This window comes from Cervus canadensis, chromosome 27 (genome assembly GCF_019320065.1).
Source record: "Cervus canadensis isolate Bull #8, Minnesota chromosome 27, ASM1932006v1, whole genome shotgun sequence".
Lineage (NCBI taxonomy): Eukaryota > Metazoa > Chordata > Mammalia > Artiodactyla > Cervidae > Cervus > Cervus canadensis.
Window position 1 is genome coordinate 6,200,962 of NC_057412.1, and position 16,590 is coordinate 6,217,551.

The 16,590-nt window shown below is 38.6% G+C and overlaps 1 protein-coding gene across 2 annotated transcripts in view; it reads left to right on the forward strand.

The window, feature by feature from the left end:
- Window positions 1-15,982, forward strand: part of LTN1 (listerin E3 ubiquitin protein ligase 1) — a 55,229-nt gene extending 39,247 nt beyond the window's left edge. The window contains exons 24-30 of one of the 2 annotated variants that reach the window (XM_043448824.1): window positions 15-89; window positions 4,153-4,339; window positions 8,607-8,778; window positions 9,857-10,077; window positions 11,000-11,194; window positions 12,535-12,702; window positions 13,602-15,982. In XM_043448824.1, coding sequence (XP_043304759.1) covers window positions 15-89; window positions 4,153-4,339; window positions 8,607-8,778; window positions 9,857-10,077; window positions 11,000-11,194; window positions 12,535-12,702; window positions 13,602-13,664 — 1,081 coding nt within the window. In that variant the 3' untranslated portion in view covers window positions 13,665-15,982. Of the gene's footprint in view, window positions 1-14; window positions 90-1,860; window positions 2,054-4,152; window positions 4,340-8,606; window positions 8,779-9,856; window positions 10,078-10,999; window positions 11,195-12,534; window positions 12,703-13,601 lie in introns of those variants that run through there. The other variant, XM_043448825.1, reaches the window with a different exon arrangement.
- The last annotated feature ends 608 nt before the right edge of the window (window positions 15,983-16,590 follow it).

A 16,590-nucleotide genomic window follows, 5' to 3' on the forward strand; every position in this document is an offset into this window, starting at 1 on the left:
ATTCTGACTTCCAGATTGATGCCTGAATTACCACAATATGATCAAGATAATCTAAAGTCATATGGAGATGAAGAAGAAGAACCAGCCTTGTAAGTGACTTTTAATACATGTGTTCCTCAGTTTACAGGGTTACGTCCTTATTGTAAGTTGAAAACAGTGTTGAGTCAAAGATACATTTGATACAGGTCACCTGCTGAACATCAGCTTAGACTAGCCTACTGAAGTGTGTTCAGAACATTTCCATCAGCCTACGGTTGGGCAGAGTCATCCAACACAAAGTCTGTTTTATGATAAAATGTTAGATATCTCCTGTAATTTATTGAGTACTGTACCAAATGTGAAAAGCAGAATGGTTGTCTGGGTAAGAATGGTTGTGAGTGGTTTGATTGTTAAACCTTTGTGATTTCGTGGCTGACTGGGAGCTGCAGTTCACCTCCACTGCCCAGCTTTGTAAGAGAGTATCATTCTGCGTATAGCCAGTCTGGGAGAAGGTCACAATTTGTAGTATAGTTTCTACTGAACACATCGCTTTGACACTATTGTAGTGTTGAAAAATGAGAAGTCAAACCATAAGTTGGATTGCTTCGTTAAATTCTCATAATCCGTCATGATGACTTTAGAAGACTGAGGCAATGCAAAAGCTCTAAGTTTAGTGTATACATTCATTCCACAAATCTTGTACATTTATCTGTAAGATATAAATGAATTTTAGAGCTCACTTGAAGAGATAGTTACTCTCTCTTCTAATTGTTTCTAAGTCATTTTCCCTTTGTTGCTGTTTAGTAAAGCTTTCTTTGGCCACATAGTAACTGGGGAAAGAGTATACACATTCAAAAATGTATTGAGCACCCCTTTGTGCAAGTGTTAATTAAATGGTGAGGGGAGAATATAGTGTTAAGTAAACTGTTTTCTTAAGGATCTTATAAAGTAATTTAGATGTATTACCCTAAAACTGAATGGGCTTCTCTGGTGGCTCAGCGGTAGAGAATCCACCTGCCAATGTAGGAGGTGTGGGTTTGATCTCCACATTGGGAAGATCCCTTGGAAAAGGAAACGGCAGCCCGCTCCAGTATTCTTGTCTGGGAAATTTCATGGACAGAGGAGCCTGGTGGGCTGTGGTCCATGGGGACACAAAAGAGTTAGACATGATTGAGCGACTAAACAGCCACCCTATAGCAGAAGGCAGTGTGTGACAAGTGCTAAGAAAAAGGATGATGTTCGTGAGACACAACTGCTGTGCCAAGAAGGGAGGACACTGATACTGACCTTTCAGGTTGGGGAGCGTTTCGGCCGGCAGGGAAAAGTTACAGGGACACCACGTGCAGAGGCACTGGGGTGTGACCGCATGATGTGCTTGGGGAATATCGAGTTGTTGCCTTGTGACATGTTTTTTAAATTTTCTAAATCTTCTTCCACTGGAATATAGGCTGTGTGAAGCTTTTAGTCTCTTATTCCTCACTTTTTTTCCCCAACACCCAGTTGTTGACCTTAAATAGTTATGAATAATCCTCATTTGTTGAGTAAAAACAATAAATGAGGGATTCTCCTGGTGGTCCAGTGGTTAAGAATCTGCCTTGCAATGCAGGAGACATGAGTTTGATCCCTGGTTTGGGAACTAAGATCCCACATTCTGGGGAGCAGTTAAACCTACGTGTTGAAACTACAGTGCCCACGTGCCACGGCTAGAGAGAGTCGCTGTGCCGCAGTGAACGGTCCAGCTGATGCAGTGACGTCTCCACGTGCCGCAACTGAGGCCCAATGCAGCCAGATAATAAATGAGTATGTGTGGAGTAGGCAGGGAGCGTGCAGTGAAAGCTAAAGCTGGAGGGTAATGAGGGCCTTCAAAATGACATTTTCTAGAGATCGGGGCATTGTTTGGTAGAAGATGGGATACCATCAGCTGATTCTGCAGAAGTCTGAAGCATAAACTGTACAAGTAGCAAGCAGAGCTGGAGGCCATTCCAGAAGTTCCAAAGTGCATGGAGGTTAGTGCGTAAAGTGGAGAGTTGTTCTTTGTAAAATCTGCTGATGGTTGGTATGGAATGGAGAAGGGTTGCTACATGAGGTGGTGGTGCTGAAGGTAAAAACTTAAGGGCAGAGCTTGAAGAGAACTTTTACTTATGGGCCGGTAGTAGGAAGCCGCAAGGAAAGAAAGATCACAGAGGTAAAAGAAGAGACTGAACCCAGAATGTCATAGAGAACTTGACTGGAGATACACACAAGTCTTTGGAAAAGACCCTGATGCTGGGTAAGATTGAAGGCAGGAGGAGAAGAGGGTGACAGGATGAGATGGTCAGACAGCATCACTGATTCAATGGACATGAACTTGGGCAAACTCCAGGAGATGACGAGGGACAGGGAAGCCTGGTGTGCTGCAGTCCATGGGCTCGCAGAGTCAGACACGACTTGGCAACTGAACAACAACAACACACACAAGTATTTCACTTGCTGAGACTCTTACAAGCTCGCCTGAAAGTGTTAATAAGTACACTACTTCCATAAAGAAGAAAATTACCTTACATTGCCATGAGTTAATATGAATGTTAAATTTCCTTTAACTTTCCTTTAACTGTATTGAAAAGACAGTACAGTCTTAGGATCTTCTAACCCTTTGTTGGTTGATAAAGGACCTGATAGGATTTGTTAGCCCTAATTGTTCCCCTGGCTAGCAAGGGACTTCAGACTAATCATTTAGCCTCTCTGAATGTATGATTTTTTTTCATCTATAAAACAGAAGGTTGAAATATATGTTTTCTGCTGGATCATCAAAAAAGCAAGAGAGTTCCAGAAGAACATCTACTTCTGCTTTATTGACTATGCCAAAGCCTTTGACTGTGTGGATCACAACAAACTGGAAAATTCTGAAAGACATGGGAATACCAGACCACCTGACCTACCTCTTGAGAAATCTGTATGCAGGTCAGGAAGCAACAGATCTGGACATGGAACAACAGACTGGTTCCAAATAGGAAAAGGAGTACATCAAGGCTGTATATTGTCACCCTGCTTATTTAACTTTTATGCAGAGTACATCATGAGAAACGCTGGGCTGGATGAAGCACAAGCTGGAATCAAGATTGCTGGGAGAAATATCAATAACCTCAGATATGCAGATGACACCACCCTTATGGCAGAAAGTGAAGATGAATTAAAAAGCCTCTTGATGAAAGTGAAAGAGGAGAGTGAAAAAGTTGGCTTAAAGCTCAACATTCAGAAAACTAAGATCATGGCATCCGGTCCCATCACCTCATGGGAAATAGATGGGGAAACAGTTGGCTTTTATTTTTCTGGGCTCCAAAATCACTGCAGATGGTGACTGCAGCCATGAAATTAAAAGATGCTCACTCCTTGGAAGGAAAGTTATGACCAACCTAGACAGCATATTAAAAAGCAGAGACATTACCTTGCCAACAAAGGTTCATCTAGTCAAGGCTATGGTTTTTCCAGTAGTCATGTATGGATGTGAGAGTTGGACTATAAAGAAGGCTGAGCACCAAAGAATTAATGCTTTTGAACTGTGGTGTTGGAGAAGACTCTTGAAAGTCCCTTGAACTGCAAGGGGATCCAACCAGTCCATCCTAAAGAAAATCAGTCCTGAATGTTTACTGGAAGGACTGATGTTGAAGCTGAAACTCCAGTACTTTGGCCACCTCATGCAAAGAACTGACTCATTTGAAAAGACCCTGATGCTAGGAAAGATTGAAGGCAGGAGGAGAAGGGGACGACAGAGGATGAAATAATTGGATGGCATCACCGACTGAATGGACATGAGTTTGAGTAAACTCCAGGAGTTGGTAATTGGCAGGGAAGCCTGGCGTGCTGCAGTCCTTTAGGTCACAAAGAGTCAGACACAACTGAGCAACTGAACTGAACTAACTTCTAGAGTAAATTTTACAGCATATCTTACATATTTATAAATATGAAAATACATGTATATATTTCCATATCACTTTATGCTTTTCAGATTCTGTAATTGTCTTTATACAACATTAGGGGTCAAAACTGAACCTATAAAGGGGAACTTTTAAAATGGTTTTTGGAAAATAGAGGAAAAGGAAGATTTTTCTAAAATGCTTCAAATTTATACATGCTGTCAGTTTGTTAAGAGACAAATTATGAAGAAAATTGTGGTATTTAATCATTGATTCTTAGGTCGCCACCTGCTGCACTGATGTCTCTTCTTAGCACTCAAGAGGACTTACTAGAAAATGTTTTGGGATATATTCCTGTTGGACAGATAGTTACTATCAAGCCACTGAGTGAAGACTTCTGTTATGTTCTGGGGTACCTCCTCACTTGGAAATTAATACTTACTTTCTTCAAAGCTGCTTCATCTCAGGTAAATAAAATGAGACAACTTTTGACAGTTCTGTCCTATATGTGTTTCTCTCTTACTATCCTAAGCCCTTTCCTTCCCCTCCTTTTGGAGAAAAATGAGGAAATGCCTCATATCTTAATCTAATCTTATCTGGCTCATTATAGACATTCTGCTAAATTTATTTCTGTCTCTACTTTGTCACCCTCCCACAGTTTTATGCTTAGATCAGTTTTTTCCTAACTGAATGTATCCACCAAGTCTGTTTATTGCAGGAAACCAGGTTTCTGTCATTTACTTTTGTGCTCTCATAGTAACAGTTTCTAAAGAACCAGATCTTGCTATTTTTTTTCCCCCCTTTGGTCAACTTCTGACTCTTGTGGGAATATCAGTGAATACATCACTGGAAATGCACCTTATTTGAAAATCAGTGTTTAGAGAAAGATCTATGAAATATTACCATATGTAATTCAAGCTGTTATCACTAAATAATGAAAATATCCTATAGTAATTATTTTGCCCGAATTATTTTAGCAACCACTAGATGTCTCTGTTGTCTCACGTTTAAGAAGGAAGCTGGAAAGCTCTGCTCCAGTTAAAAAAATTCTTTTAGACAGATGCCTGCTTTTAAAAAAGTTTCACACATTGAGTCAGTTTAATAAAGTAGGTAACTTCTTTGTCAGGTTAGTACAAGACTTAAATCGCTACATATTTAAAGTGTGACTAAATAATCATGGCATTCATTTTCAATGTGATTTTTCAGAATCCTTAAGTTATAACTTACATTGCTGCTAATAACCCATGTTGTTGTTTAGTCACTTAGTCCTGAGTCTTTGCGACCCCATGGACTATAGCTCATGGGATTCTCCAGGCAAGAATACTGGAGCGGGTTACGCTTTCCTTCTCTAGATCTTCCCAGACTGGGGATCAAACCCATGTATCCTGCAACGGCAGGCGGGTTCTTTACCCCGGAACCACCAGGGAAGCTCAGTAATCTATTTCTTGGTACAAATATATCAACATATACATTTTTGCATTTGTTTATCTAAGGAGAATATGAGATCACAGAGGCAACACTGATCTAGATGTTCAGATGGTTTTATTTCTTTTCAGTCTTAACACTTAGGTTTGTGATTTGAGCTTGTCTTAATTCACTGGTTATGTATTTTAAGAACTACTTGTTGGGCTTCTGCATTTGTTTTTTAGAATACTGTTGATCTCTAAAATTGCGGCATATTGAGGCCTTATGGGATCACACAGAGTCGGACACGACTGAAGTGACTTAGCAGCAGCAGCAGAGGCCTTATGTCTAAGAATTTTGTTCTTGTTATCTTATACTCAGAAATTAGGAATAATTATATAATTCTTTTACTCAGAAATTAGGAATACATCATCTTTTTCATTAAGCCAGGGTGGGGGAGGGGCACAAAGAATTAGATCAGCATTTATTGAGCCTAGAAGTTGAACTGAGCTGTCAACAAGTAAACCATCATAACTCAGTAAATAACAGTTATTAGAAGAATCCTAAAACAGACTGTTTTTTAAATAAAGTTTTGGTCCTTAATCTGGGTTGTTTTTAATATTCTTCTCAAAAGAATTAGTGAATTGAATTGGAAACAAGAGTGTGTGTGTGTTTGTGTTATAGTTTTGCTGAGGTGTATTTCACGTATCATCAGATTTGCTTATTTAAAGTGTGCAGCTTTGGGGACCCTGGCAGTCCACTGTTTAGGCTCCATGCCTCCACTGCAGGGGGCACCAGTTTGAACCCTGGTTGGGGAACTTCAGATCCCAGTGTGGCCAAAAAAAAAAAGATACAGAGTACAGTTTGGTGTTTCTAGTGTATTTACAGAATTGTACACCATCACTACCATGTAATTTTAGAACATTTTCAATATCCACACACATCGACACCCAGCCCCCCTCCCTCCCCACCCCCAAAAAAAACACCCTTACCCACCTGCCGTCCCTTTTCCTTTCAAAACCCCTGGCAACCACTGATCTATTTTCTGACTCTTATGATTTGTCTACTGTGGACTTTTCACATATATGGCCTTTTTTCTTATAGCACAGTGGTTTCAAGGTTCATTTATAATTTAGCTTATTTCTTATAGCTTATTTCTTATAGCACAGTGGTTTCAAGGTTCATTTATAATTTAGCGTATGTTAGTATGGCATCCTTTTTTATGTCCAAAAAATACTTGATTGTATGACTATAACGCATTTTGCTTATGCAGTGTTTAGGTGGTTCCCACTTTTTGCCTATTGTGAATAAAGGTGCTGTGAATGTTTATGCCTCGGTTTTTGTGTGTACATATATTTTCATTTCTCTTGGGTTGTATACCTATGAGTGAGACTGCTGGGTAGTAGACATGTGTTTTTCAAAAGCCCATTGATAGATGCAATAAATTTTTTAAAAAATTCTACTTTCCTTCCAACTTTTTGAGAAATATTCAGGTTTATGGAGATGGTAGACAGTGGATGTCATGATGCTTTTAAACATGCATGTCCTAGAATTGGCCCTCCCAGATAGTGCAGTGGTGAAGTACCTGCCTGCCAACACAGCTGACACAAGAGACTGGGCTTTGATTCCTGGGTCAGGAAGATCTACTGGAGTAGGAAATGGCAGCCCGTTCCAGTATTCTTACCTGGGAAACCCCATGGACAGAGGAGCCTGGCCAGCTACAGTCCATGGGGTCACAAAGAGTCAGACACAACCGTGCTCACATGTACACACACATAAACTCCTAAGATAAGAACATGTTTCATCATAAATGTAATACAGATATTACACTCAAATTTAATTTTGATGCACTAATATTATCTAATTTGTATTTAACATTTGCCCCCTAAAAAAATAAAAATTTCCCAGTTTTCCCAGTAATGTCCATCATAGTCTTATTTCCTTTTCTATTGAGGATTCAGGCAAGGATTATGTTTGTATTTGTCTGTCATATTTCTTTGGCTTATAATTCCGCTACCTTTCTTTCTTCTCATTCACCGAGCCAGTTACTTGGTGAACTCTCCTCCAGTTGGGATTTGTCTGGCAGTCTCCTCGTGTCACATTCTGGTTATTTTTCAGCGAGGGCTCCCTGCACAGTGGTGCTGCGTGCTCACTGCCGCCTCAGGAGCACGGAGGACCGTGTGTCCTCGCGTGGGTGATGTTGAGTTGGGTTACTGGGTAACGGCAGTGTCCTCCGCATTTCCTCATGTAAAGGTCTTTTGGTCGATTTTTTAAGAATCCCGAATGCCAAATCCTATGGCTTGATCTTTGTATTTGAACATTCATTGTGTCCAGAAAATGGTGTGTGTGTACTCTGAGGAAGCAATATGGCATAGTGAAACAAGTAATTTTAAAACAGGTACTAACACCAAAGAACTGCAAGGTAAATGTGAACAAAATGAAGACCACATGATTGAGGAAAAAGTTTCTGAAGCACGTGTCTCATTTAGATGCCTGTAGTATACCCAGTGGTGCCAGATTTTTCCTCTTTTTAAGAAAGAAATCAGAAAAAAAAATCCATATTATTATGTGAAATTTCTTGATTTATAAAACGACTCCAGGACATTTTGAGCTACCAGACTGTGCTGTCATGAAGGGATGCTGGAACGTGTGGTATAGGGTGAGGGCAGCGGTAACAACGGGATTGGTCTTGAGCAGAAATTTTGAAAGATTAGAGATTGTGGTGTGAAGATTTGGGAGGAGAATGAGTGAAGCATCTGTGGGCAGTGGCAAATAGATTTTTCTCAGCTCAGACTCCAAGTGGAGGTGAACTTATCAATAGGAGACAGTTTGAGAAAGATGTTAGAGGCATATGTCTGATAACGAAGGGCTAGTGAAGACTTCTGCTAGTGTATGAGAAGGGGGAACAGTGTCATCAGATGACCCAATTGGAAAGTAACACTGTGTGATGTATTTTGTAGGACTCTACCATGTCATTCTCAGTGTTCAGATAAATGCATTTTTTCATTGTGTTCTTGTACTACACACACACCCCCACACAGACACACACACACACACACATACACATTGTACTATATATATAGGTAATATATGTATATTTTTAAAATATTTATTTATTTATTTGGCTGTGCTGGATCTTAGTTTCAGCGTGTGGGATCTAGTTTCCCTGACCAGGAATCGCACCTGGCCCCCTGCATAGGGAGGACAAAGTCTCGGCCACTGGACCACCCCCAGGGAAATGCCAATCCGTTTATACTTTTCATTCATTCAAGTCTGCTGAATAGCCTATTTAATTGGGTTTACTAACAAAAATTCTCTCATTTCCACCAGCTTCGAGCTCTGTATTCAATGTACCTTCGAAAAACAAAAAGTTTGAATAAATTGCTTTATCACCTGTTCAGGCTTATGCCAGAAAATCCAGCCTTTGCAGAGACAGCTGTTGAGCTCTCCAGTAAGGACCCTCGAACTTTCTTTACGGAAGAGCTCCAGTTGGGTATTAGAGGTCAGTATGGTGTGTGTGTGTGTTTCTTCCTGGGGACGAGGCTCAAGTCAGGTTGTGTGACGCTTTACCCTGAGGGCGTGGAGGGTAATCCTGAACGTGGGTCCCCTCTGTGACAGTGTTGAAATGCCAGATTTTCCATATTTCTCTATGTAGAATAAATAATTAGATCTTATGGTTAGAGTTCTTGGGAATTTAATTCATTTTTGAAGCTTAGTTTCTTGATTACTGTCACCTTTTACTCTGTAGACAATAATGTTTTGTAGTTCTGTGGATGGTCTTCTGTTGGGGAAACGAAGATGAATAAAATTTATTATTTTTTCACTCCGGGAGCTCACATTTTAGCTGAAGGGGTAGACATGCATGCATCTAGCTATGCCTCAGTATTAAGAAGGATTTCCTGAGAATAGGAATTGTTTTAAATGTCTTGGAGATCTGAGTTGGAACTTTGTCTTGTGGGTGTTATGGTGGGACTCTAGAACTTCTACATAACACATCAGTGAGCTGTGGGGAAAGGAAAGGAGGCCAAATTTTTTTCATAATTTGGGGCTTTCCCGGTAGTTCAGATGGTAAAGCGTCTGCCTGCAATGCCAGGAGACCTGGGTTCGATCCTTGGGTTGGGACGATCCCCTAGAGAGGGAAATAGCAACCCACTCCAGTATTCTTGCCTGGAGAATCCCATGGACGGAAGAGCCTGGTGGGCTACTATCCATGGGCTTGCAAAGAGTCGGACACGACCGAGTGACTTCACTTTCACTTTCGTAAGAAAAAGAATCTTCAATTTTTCCTCCTCTTTGAAGTGTGTGTGCTTCACTTTATTTGTGATCTTTCCTGCAAAATAGTGCTATTTGGGGGCAGATTTTTCAGTATCCAACAGGGTCTTCTCTCTACTATTCTAATTGTTGATTTCGAATGTGGGAGAAAAAGCTAATATAGAGTCTGGTTACCTTGGAACGTTTGTTTTATGAGCTCTAGCACTAGTGTTTAGGAGTTGAAGATGATTTTCTAAGGGGAGTGCTAATATTAGTCTGCTCTGCGTAAGAGATACATGTCACTAACTGAGAATTTGTTTTTTCCTCAGACACCTCAGCTCTCCCCTACCATATTCCACACTTGGCTTGTTCAGTCTATCACATGACATTAAAAGACTTGCCAGCCATGGTCAGGCTGTGGTGGAATAGCAGTGAGAAGCGTGTTTTCAACATCGTAGATAGATTTACCAGCAAGTACGTTAGCAGTGTTCTTTCTTTTCAAGAAATATCTTCTGTGCAAACAAGTACACAGCTATTTAACGGCATGACGGTTAGTATTATCTTGAATTTTTTTTCTAAAAAAGATTGTCTCAGGATTGGTTATGCCTATCTGTTGTAGTGAGTATGATCACAATTGTAGCTGTTGGTTCAGAAATTACAGAAATCGTCTACTTTATTTTCTGATTCTTGGACATCAGATCTCAAATTAATGCATCGATTGATGTTATAATTTCATTTATCTATGCTAGTTTTTGAATATTTATTAGTTAATTCAAAATATATATCAGTATACCTGTAGATCCCAGTTGCTGTGTGCCAGTTACCTGCAAAACAGTTTAGAAGGGTCGCATTCCTGTCGTGTAACAACATGCAGTCTGATAAAGGAATGAAGGTGATACTGATAATGTTTTTTGCATTGGAAACTGGAAAGTGGCACAATAAGAAGAAGAGTGTTCTGCAATCAGGGTGGGAAAAGTTCATCCAGCTTAGGGGACTAGGTAAGACTTGATGGGGGTAGTTTATTTTGAGGTAGGCAGGATGCTGCTGTGGGTTAAAGCATTTAATATAGAGAAAACCGTACAGCAAAAGCAAAAAGTTTGAAGATGAGAATGTATTAATAATTTCTGTGATTGCTTAAGAAATAATGAATAGCCCAGTATTTGTATAGAGTAGTTTTCATGAAGGTAAACAGAGAACAGACCACTTCTGTGATGAATTGAGTCCATACTGGAAAAGGGATCAACTAATAGTCTATTTCTTTTTCAAACATCTTTGTCATAACATCACTATGAAATTTGTCAGGTATTTGAACCAATTTATTAAATATCTCACATTAGATAAGTGAATATGTTTACCCGTGTTTTGTTTGAATGAGGACTGGCTGCTATCTGTCAGCCTGTCAAGATGATTTTTGAATAAACGGGAAGAAAAGAAAATTGGCCAAAAAAAAAATCACCTTTCACGTGTTGCAGGTGAAAGCTCGAGCTACTACCCGAGAAGTCATGGCCACTTACAGTATCGAGGACATAGTGATTGAGCTTATAATTCAGCTGCCTTCAAATTACCCACTGGGCTCAATAACGGTGGAAAGTGGGAAAAGAGTTGGAGTGGCCGTGCAGCAGTGGCGAAACTGGATGCTTCAGCTAAGCACTTACCTCACCCATCAAGTAAGTGTGCGGGTACTTGCACGTTAGGCTTACTGAATGAGAGAGAGATGGCTGCTTTACCGTGTGAAAGGGCAGTAAAACTTTCTCTCTTCTGCTTAAGTCGAAATGGATACTATATTTTGTTGAATCCGACAAAGGTCTGTATAGTCGAAGCTATGGTTTTTCCAGTAGTCATTATGGATGTGAGAGTTGGACCAAAAAGAAAGGTTGAGCACTGAAGAAGTGATGCTTTTGAACTGTGGTGTTGGAGAAGACTCTTGAGACTCCCTTGGACTGCAAGGAGATCCAGCCAGTCCATCCTAAAGGAAATCAGTCCTGAATATTCATTGAAAGGACTGATGCTGAAGCTGATGCTCCAATACTTTGGCCACCTCATGCGAAGAACTGACTCACTGGCAAAGACCCTGATGCTGGGAAAGATTGAGGGCAGGAGGTGAAAGGGTATGACAGAGGATGAGGGGGTTGGATGGCATCACCGACTCGATGGACATGAGTTTGAGCAAGCTCCAGGAGTTGGTGATGGACAGGGAAGCCTGGCGTGCTGCAGTCCATGGGATCAGAAAGTCAGACACGACTGAGCAACTGAACAGAAATTTGTCTAAATGATTTGACCCTGCCAAGCTTATTTTAATTTTTAAGGCTCTGTAGCGTTTTTCCCTGGTGTTTGAGAAGAATCGACGCTTCTTCATTGACGCTGTAGATGTTATAGAACAGTGCATGGTATTGCAGTTTGAGAGGGAACCTTTTTGTGAGTCTCGGGATAGCTGAATGTCTCCTGTGCTGCTTTTACTTTAACCTTTCACCTCTCCTGTGGTGAGAGAAATCCCAGTACTTTCAAAGACCTTGTTGCATTTTAAACAGATTGTTAAGTCTTCTCTAGTTTTGTTTGCACATGGTGATGCTTCTCAGGCATTCTACAGTAGAGGAAAAGTATTTTAAAACGAGTCTATTCACTAATGTAGAGCTGGAACAAATCAACATTTGAATAGGTGAGATAGTTAATTTCATCATATTTAGTTAAAAGTTAGGAGAACTGATTCAAACGACTTAATTATTTAAAAAGTTTCATCAAATAACAAGCAAAGACTATAAAAATTGAAAATTGGGGCAGAAGCCTTTCTTTCAGGTCGACATTTAATGGAGAAACTTACCTGGATCCTAAATCGTGGGAGGTTATTTTGAAAACCAGTATAATAAAACTTAGAATTGTGAATATAGCCAAGCAGACACTCTTCTCTCCAGATTATAATACAACTTTAAAATTTGTGAAATTGGATAAAGATAATATTGGTGATTTAAAGTGTGTATTAACTTTATTATTTTTTTTCCCTTGTTAACAGAATGGAAGTATTATGGAAGGCTTAGCATTATGGAAAAATAATGTAGACAAACGTTTTGAGGGTGTTGAAGATTGCATGATTTGTTTCTCAGTCATTCACGGTTTCAACTATTCTCTTCCCAAAAAAGCCTGTAGAACATGCAAAAAAAAGTTCCATTCAGCCTGTTTGGTAAGTCTAAAGAGAAACTAGCTTATTTATATCTTACATACATTAATATTATATATGGATGATATCTAACCTTGGAAAACAGTGGATGTTAAACTCTTAATTGTGGTTAATGGGAGACATATTAAAAATGATTTTTGAAAATCTGTAAAAGAAAATTAGTAATTTACTGAGACTGGTGGCATCAAAGCACTTTAACAAATGGAAGTTTCTAAAATAGCTCCTGGCACTTAAAAGACGGATGGTTTTGTAAGATGTATACTGTAAGGGAGACGGAACAAATTGGAACTGAGAGCCATCTGGCATCAGAGCTTTTTTGCTCTTTTTAAGCATCGTAAAGAAAGTCTCACCGTGTTCAGTTTCATCACAGCTGGTTTCTTTATACACCCCATGTTTGTGAGCGTGAGCCTGAGTGCAGAGAGCCGCACGCATTTGGAAGGAGCGCTGAGCTGTGCGGATACGGGGATGAATGTAAAGAACAGACATTTCAGCGTTCTCCCTTTTCTTACTTCAGCCATTTTAGTTACTTTAGTCAGCAGAGCACCAGCTTGCTGACCTGAGTTTCAGTTTTCTCATCTGTAAAATGGAGGTAATGAAACCTTTCTAAAGGTTGTTGAAAGGATTAAAAGAAGATGATTTACGTAAAACCTAGCACTATTTAAATGGAATGTGCAAAGCTGAGCACCACTGTTCAATAAAGGAGTGCTGTATTCATCTTGTTTTATTTTAAAAAAAGATAATATTGTCTTTTCAACTTGGCCAGTTTGATAAGAGATGTTTGCTTTAATTTCCATTTTGTGTAATTAATAAAGTAAATTTTTATATAAAAAAATTGTTACTTTAGATGTATATGTAAAATGACAATGTGAAAAGTTTTTAACACTTAGACTTTTCTTTTTCAGTACAAATGGTTTACATCTAGCAACAAATCCACTTGTCCACTCTGTCGCGAGACCTTTTTCTGAGATTTTTGTTTTCCCCTCATTGGAATTGATCCCTGAAGTAATTCAAGCAAAGGCAGTGGATTTGGATTCATCTTGAAGTGTTGATGTGAGGAGGCCACTGAGCATTACTTTCAGATAGGGCCTTCTCTGGAAAATTATTTTGGTTCATGTAATGATCCTAAAATCAGGTTTACTTATCTTTAGATTGCTTTGTAAATGTTTGGAAACCTTTTCTTTTACATAAAAATATTACATATTGGAGAGGAAAATATTTATATTAATAGTTTAATCTCTTTGTACATTTAAAAATAAATATGGAAAAACCCTAACGTACAGAGTCGGAATCGGTGAAGGCATTGCACAACTGTATTATACTGATAAACTCATTCAGTTAGTTGATCTATGTTTAGAACTGTCCGAGTGAGATAAATGAATTGAGAGGATTGATTTACATCCACAGATATTTTGAGACTTATTTATTAGTTACAACAACAAAATTAATTAGTATTCTGATATTTGTAGATTATTTTAATGATAAAATGACATTAAGCTATTAATATAGCTTATCTTAAGCTATTTAAAGCATGCTCTGAAAGCCTATGTAAAAGAGTATAAACAACTTTAAGGTGCCTCCATTTATTAAGGGTTTTAAAATTCAGAAAATTAAATTCAGAACACTGACCTTTTTACTGTAAGAGAATTTCCTTGTGCTAGTGAAATTTGGATTGCAGACGTGTCAGTGAATTTATTACTCAGTTGCAGTGAGTCTCCGGAGGGTGAGAATTTGAGAGAAACAGAAGTCACCTTATTTTATTCATGAAGCAGAGTGGTGTTCCTCTGTCAAGAGCAAAGAAATAGTGAATTATTTGTGAAACTTAAGAGTGGTGGAAAAAGCAAAAAATATAAAAATACTGTAGGAGGCTTTAAATTTTGTAAGCAAATTTTGCTATTCTTACTGGTCAGAATTACACTAAATTAGAGAGTTGAGGGGAGCTAATTTTTTCTAGCCTTCATAAGTGCGAGTTAGACATTTTAATACTAAGTATAATTCAGTGTAACAGGCTGAAATGGGGTAGGTGAAGACCTGTGTTTTGCTACAGCATTATTGCCCTTAAAAACTGTGTCCAAAATATAAAAGTGTGAAAGTTTGGAACTTGGAATAATTTTATTGCAGTCTTCCATCACATGGGAAATAATTAGCCTATCTCACAGCAGGGTTACTTGAAAACTCAGCTAATCATCTCTGTTGCAAATGTTTAATTGGCAAAAAGCAACTCGTGTTAAATAAAATTACTGCTTACTATCAACTGGGTAAAATGGTTATTATTGAAGTAGTATGAATGTGGTCAGAGCATTGTAGTGGAGACTGAAGTATTACGTGTGAGTTAAAGATCTTGAGTTGTATTGTAGATACAGTGTCCTGCCCAGTTTTATCTGTCTCCTAAAATTTTCTCTGTCGTATTTATTACCTTATAGCCTTAGGCTCAAGGAGTACAGATAGCAAAATTCTACTACCTCTTCTTAACTCCTTTCTTAAAATATTCTCTCTTTTTCTATGTCTCTCTCTGACATAGTAAACCCAAAAGATTGTGTTACTCCTCTGTGAAAATTGCACACTTTTCCTTAAAATTGTTTTATAGTAAGGCTTTGTTTATAACTTTCCCAGTATTGGTACGTCTTGGCTTCTGACCCAGACCCCAAGGAGAAAAGAAAAGGGGAATGATGGAGCATTTTCCCACATTATTCTTCAGGGCATCAGGTTCTCGGGTGAAACACTATAATTAAGTGAGATACCTACTCCTCATACTTAGGACTCTTGGCACATTTCTTTGAGACTTGTAAATACAAATGTAAAGCTTGTTATTGTTTATACACTAAAGAAGAAGCTTTCCAAAATAAAACTGAAATTCAGAATATCACATATTAAAATTTTGTTTATATAGCTTTGACAACTCGAGAGCATCCCTTAAAATTCTAGCATAAGGACGTTTTAAAATTGCATGAGATTCAGAGCCCATTAGCAAAATTGTTAATTTAAAGCCCTGATGTAAATTGCAAATTTTAGAATTTATTTTTAACTCTTATCACATGCTGTAATGTATGTATATAAGTTTCTGTGGCTTAAAGCAATGTCATTACTTGAGTTTGTGTGGTGTGAATAATTATTTGATTGTTATACTATATGTGCCCATTAAAATTCTTTTTAATTGCAAAATATTTCAAATATACATAACAGTAATAATAATATAAATGCCCTTGTACTCTTCATAAACTATTTTGCCATATTTGCTTCTGATTTTTAAAGAAATAAAATGTTACTCTTTTGTACTCTTCCCTGAGACCATCTCCTCCTTCCCTCATTGAAGCTCACCCACCCTCCTGAAGTTGGAATGACTCCTTCCTGCTTAAGATTTCATATTTTACCACATGTTTGTGTCCATAAATAATACAATAGTTTTTCAGAATTTTGTGATATCCTATCATATGTGTTCCTTTGTAGTTTCCCTTTTCATTCAACATTACTGCTGTTTTGTATCATTGTATCAGTTTGCTTGTCATTTCCCTCACTAATGGTCATTTCAGTTGTTACTTTTTGCCATTTTGAACAGCGCTGCCAGTGTACGTTCTTGATAATATTTTCTTACGCAAATGAAACATGCTAGGTATTCTGAACACACGCCCCCAAAATGGAATTTCAGGTAATAGATATTCTGATTTTAGATGTGTGCTCTGTGACTTTGCTGTTTAGTGTCTAAGTTGTGTCTGACTCCTACATGTTGACAGATTGCTCTCCACCGTGGTGTGTAAGTTTGTGCTCTCAATGGCAGTGCAAGAGGATTCTGGTTTTCCTAGGTCATCACCAAAACACTTAGTCTTCTCACTTTTGAAGTGTTCCAGTCAGAGCTGTGAGATAGCACCTCTTTGTTTTCATTTGTATTTCCCTGGC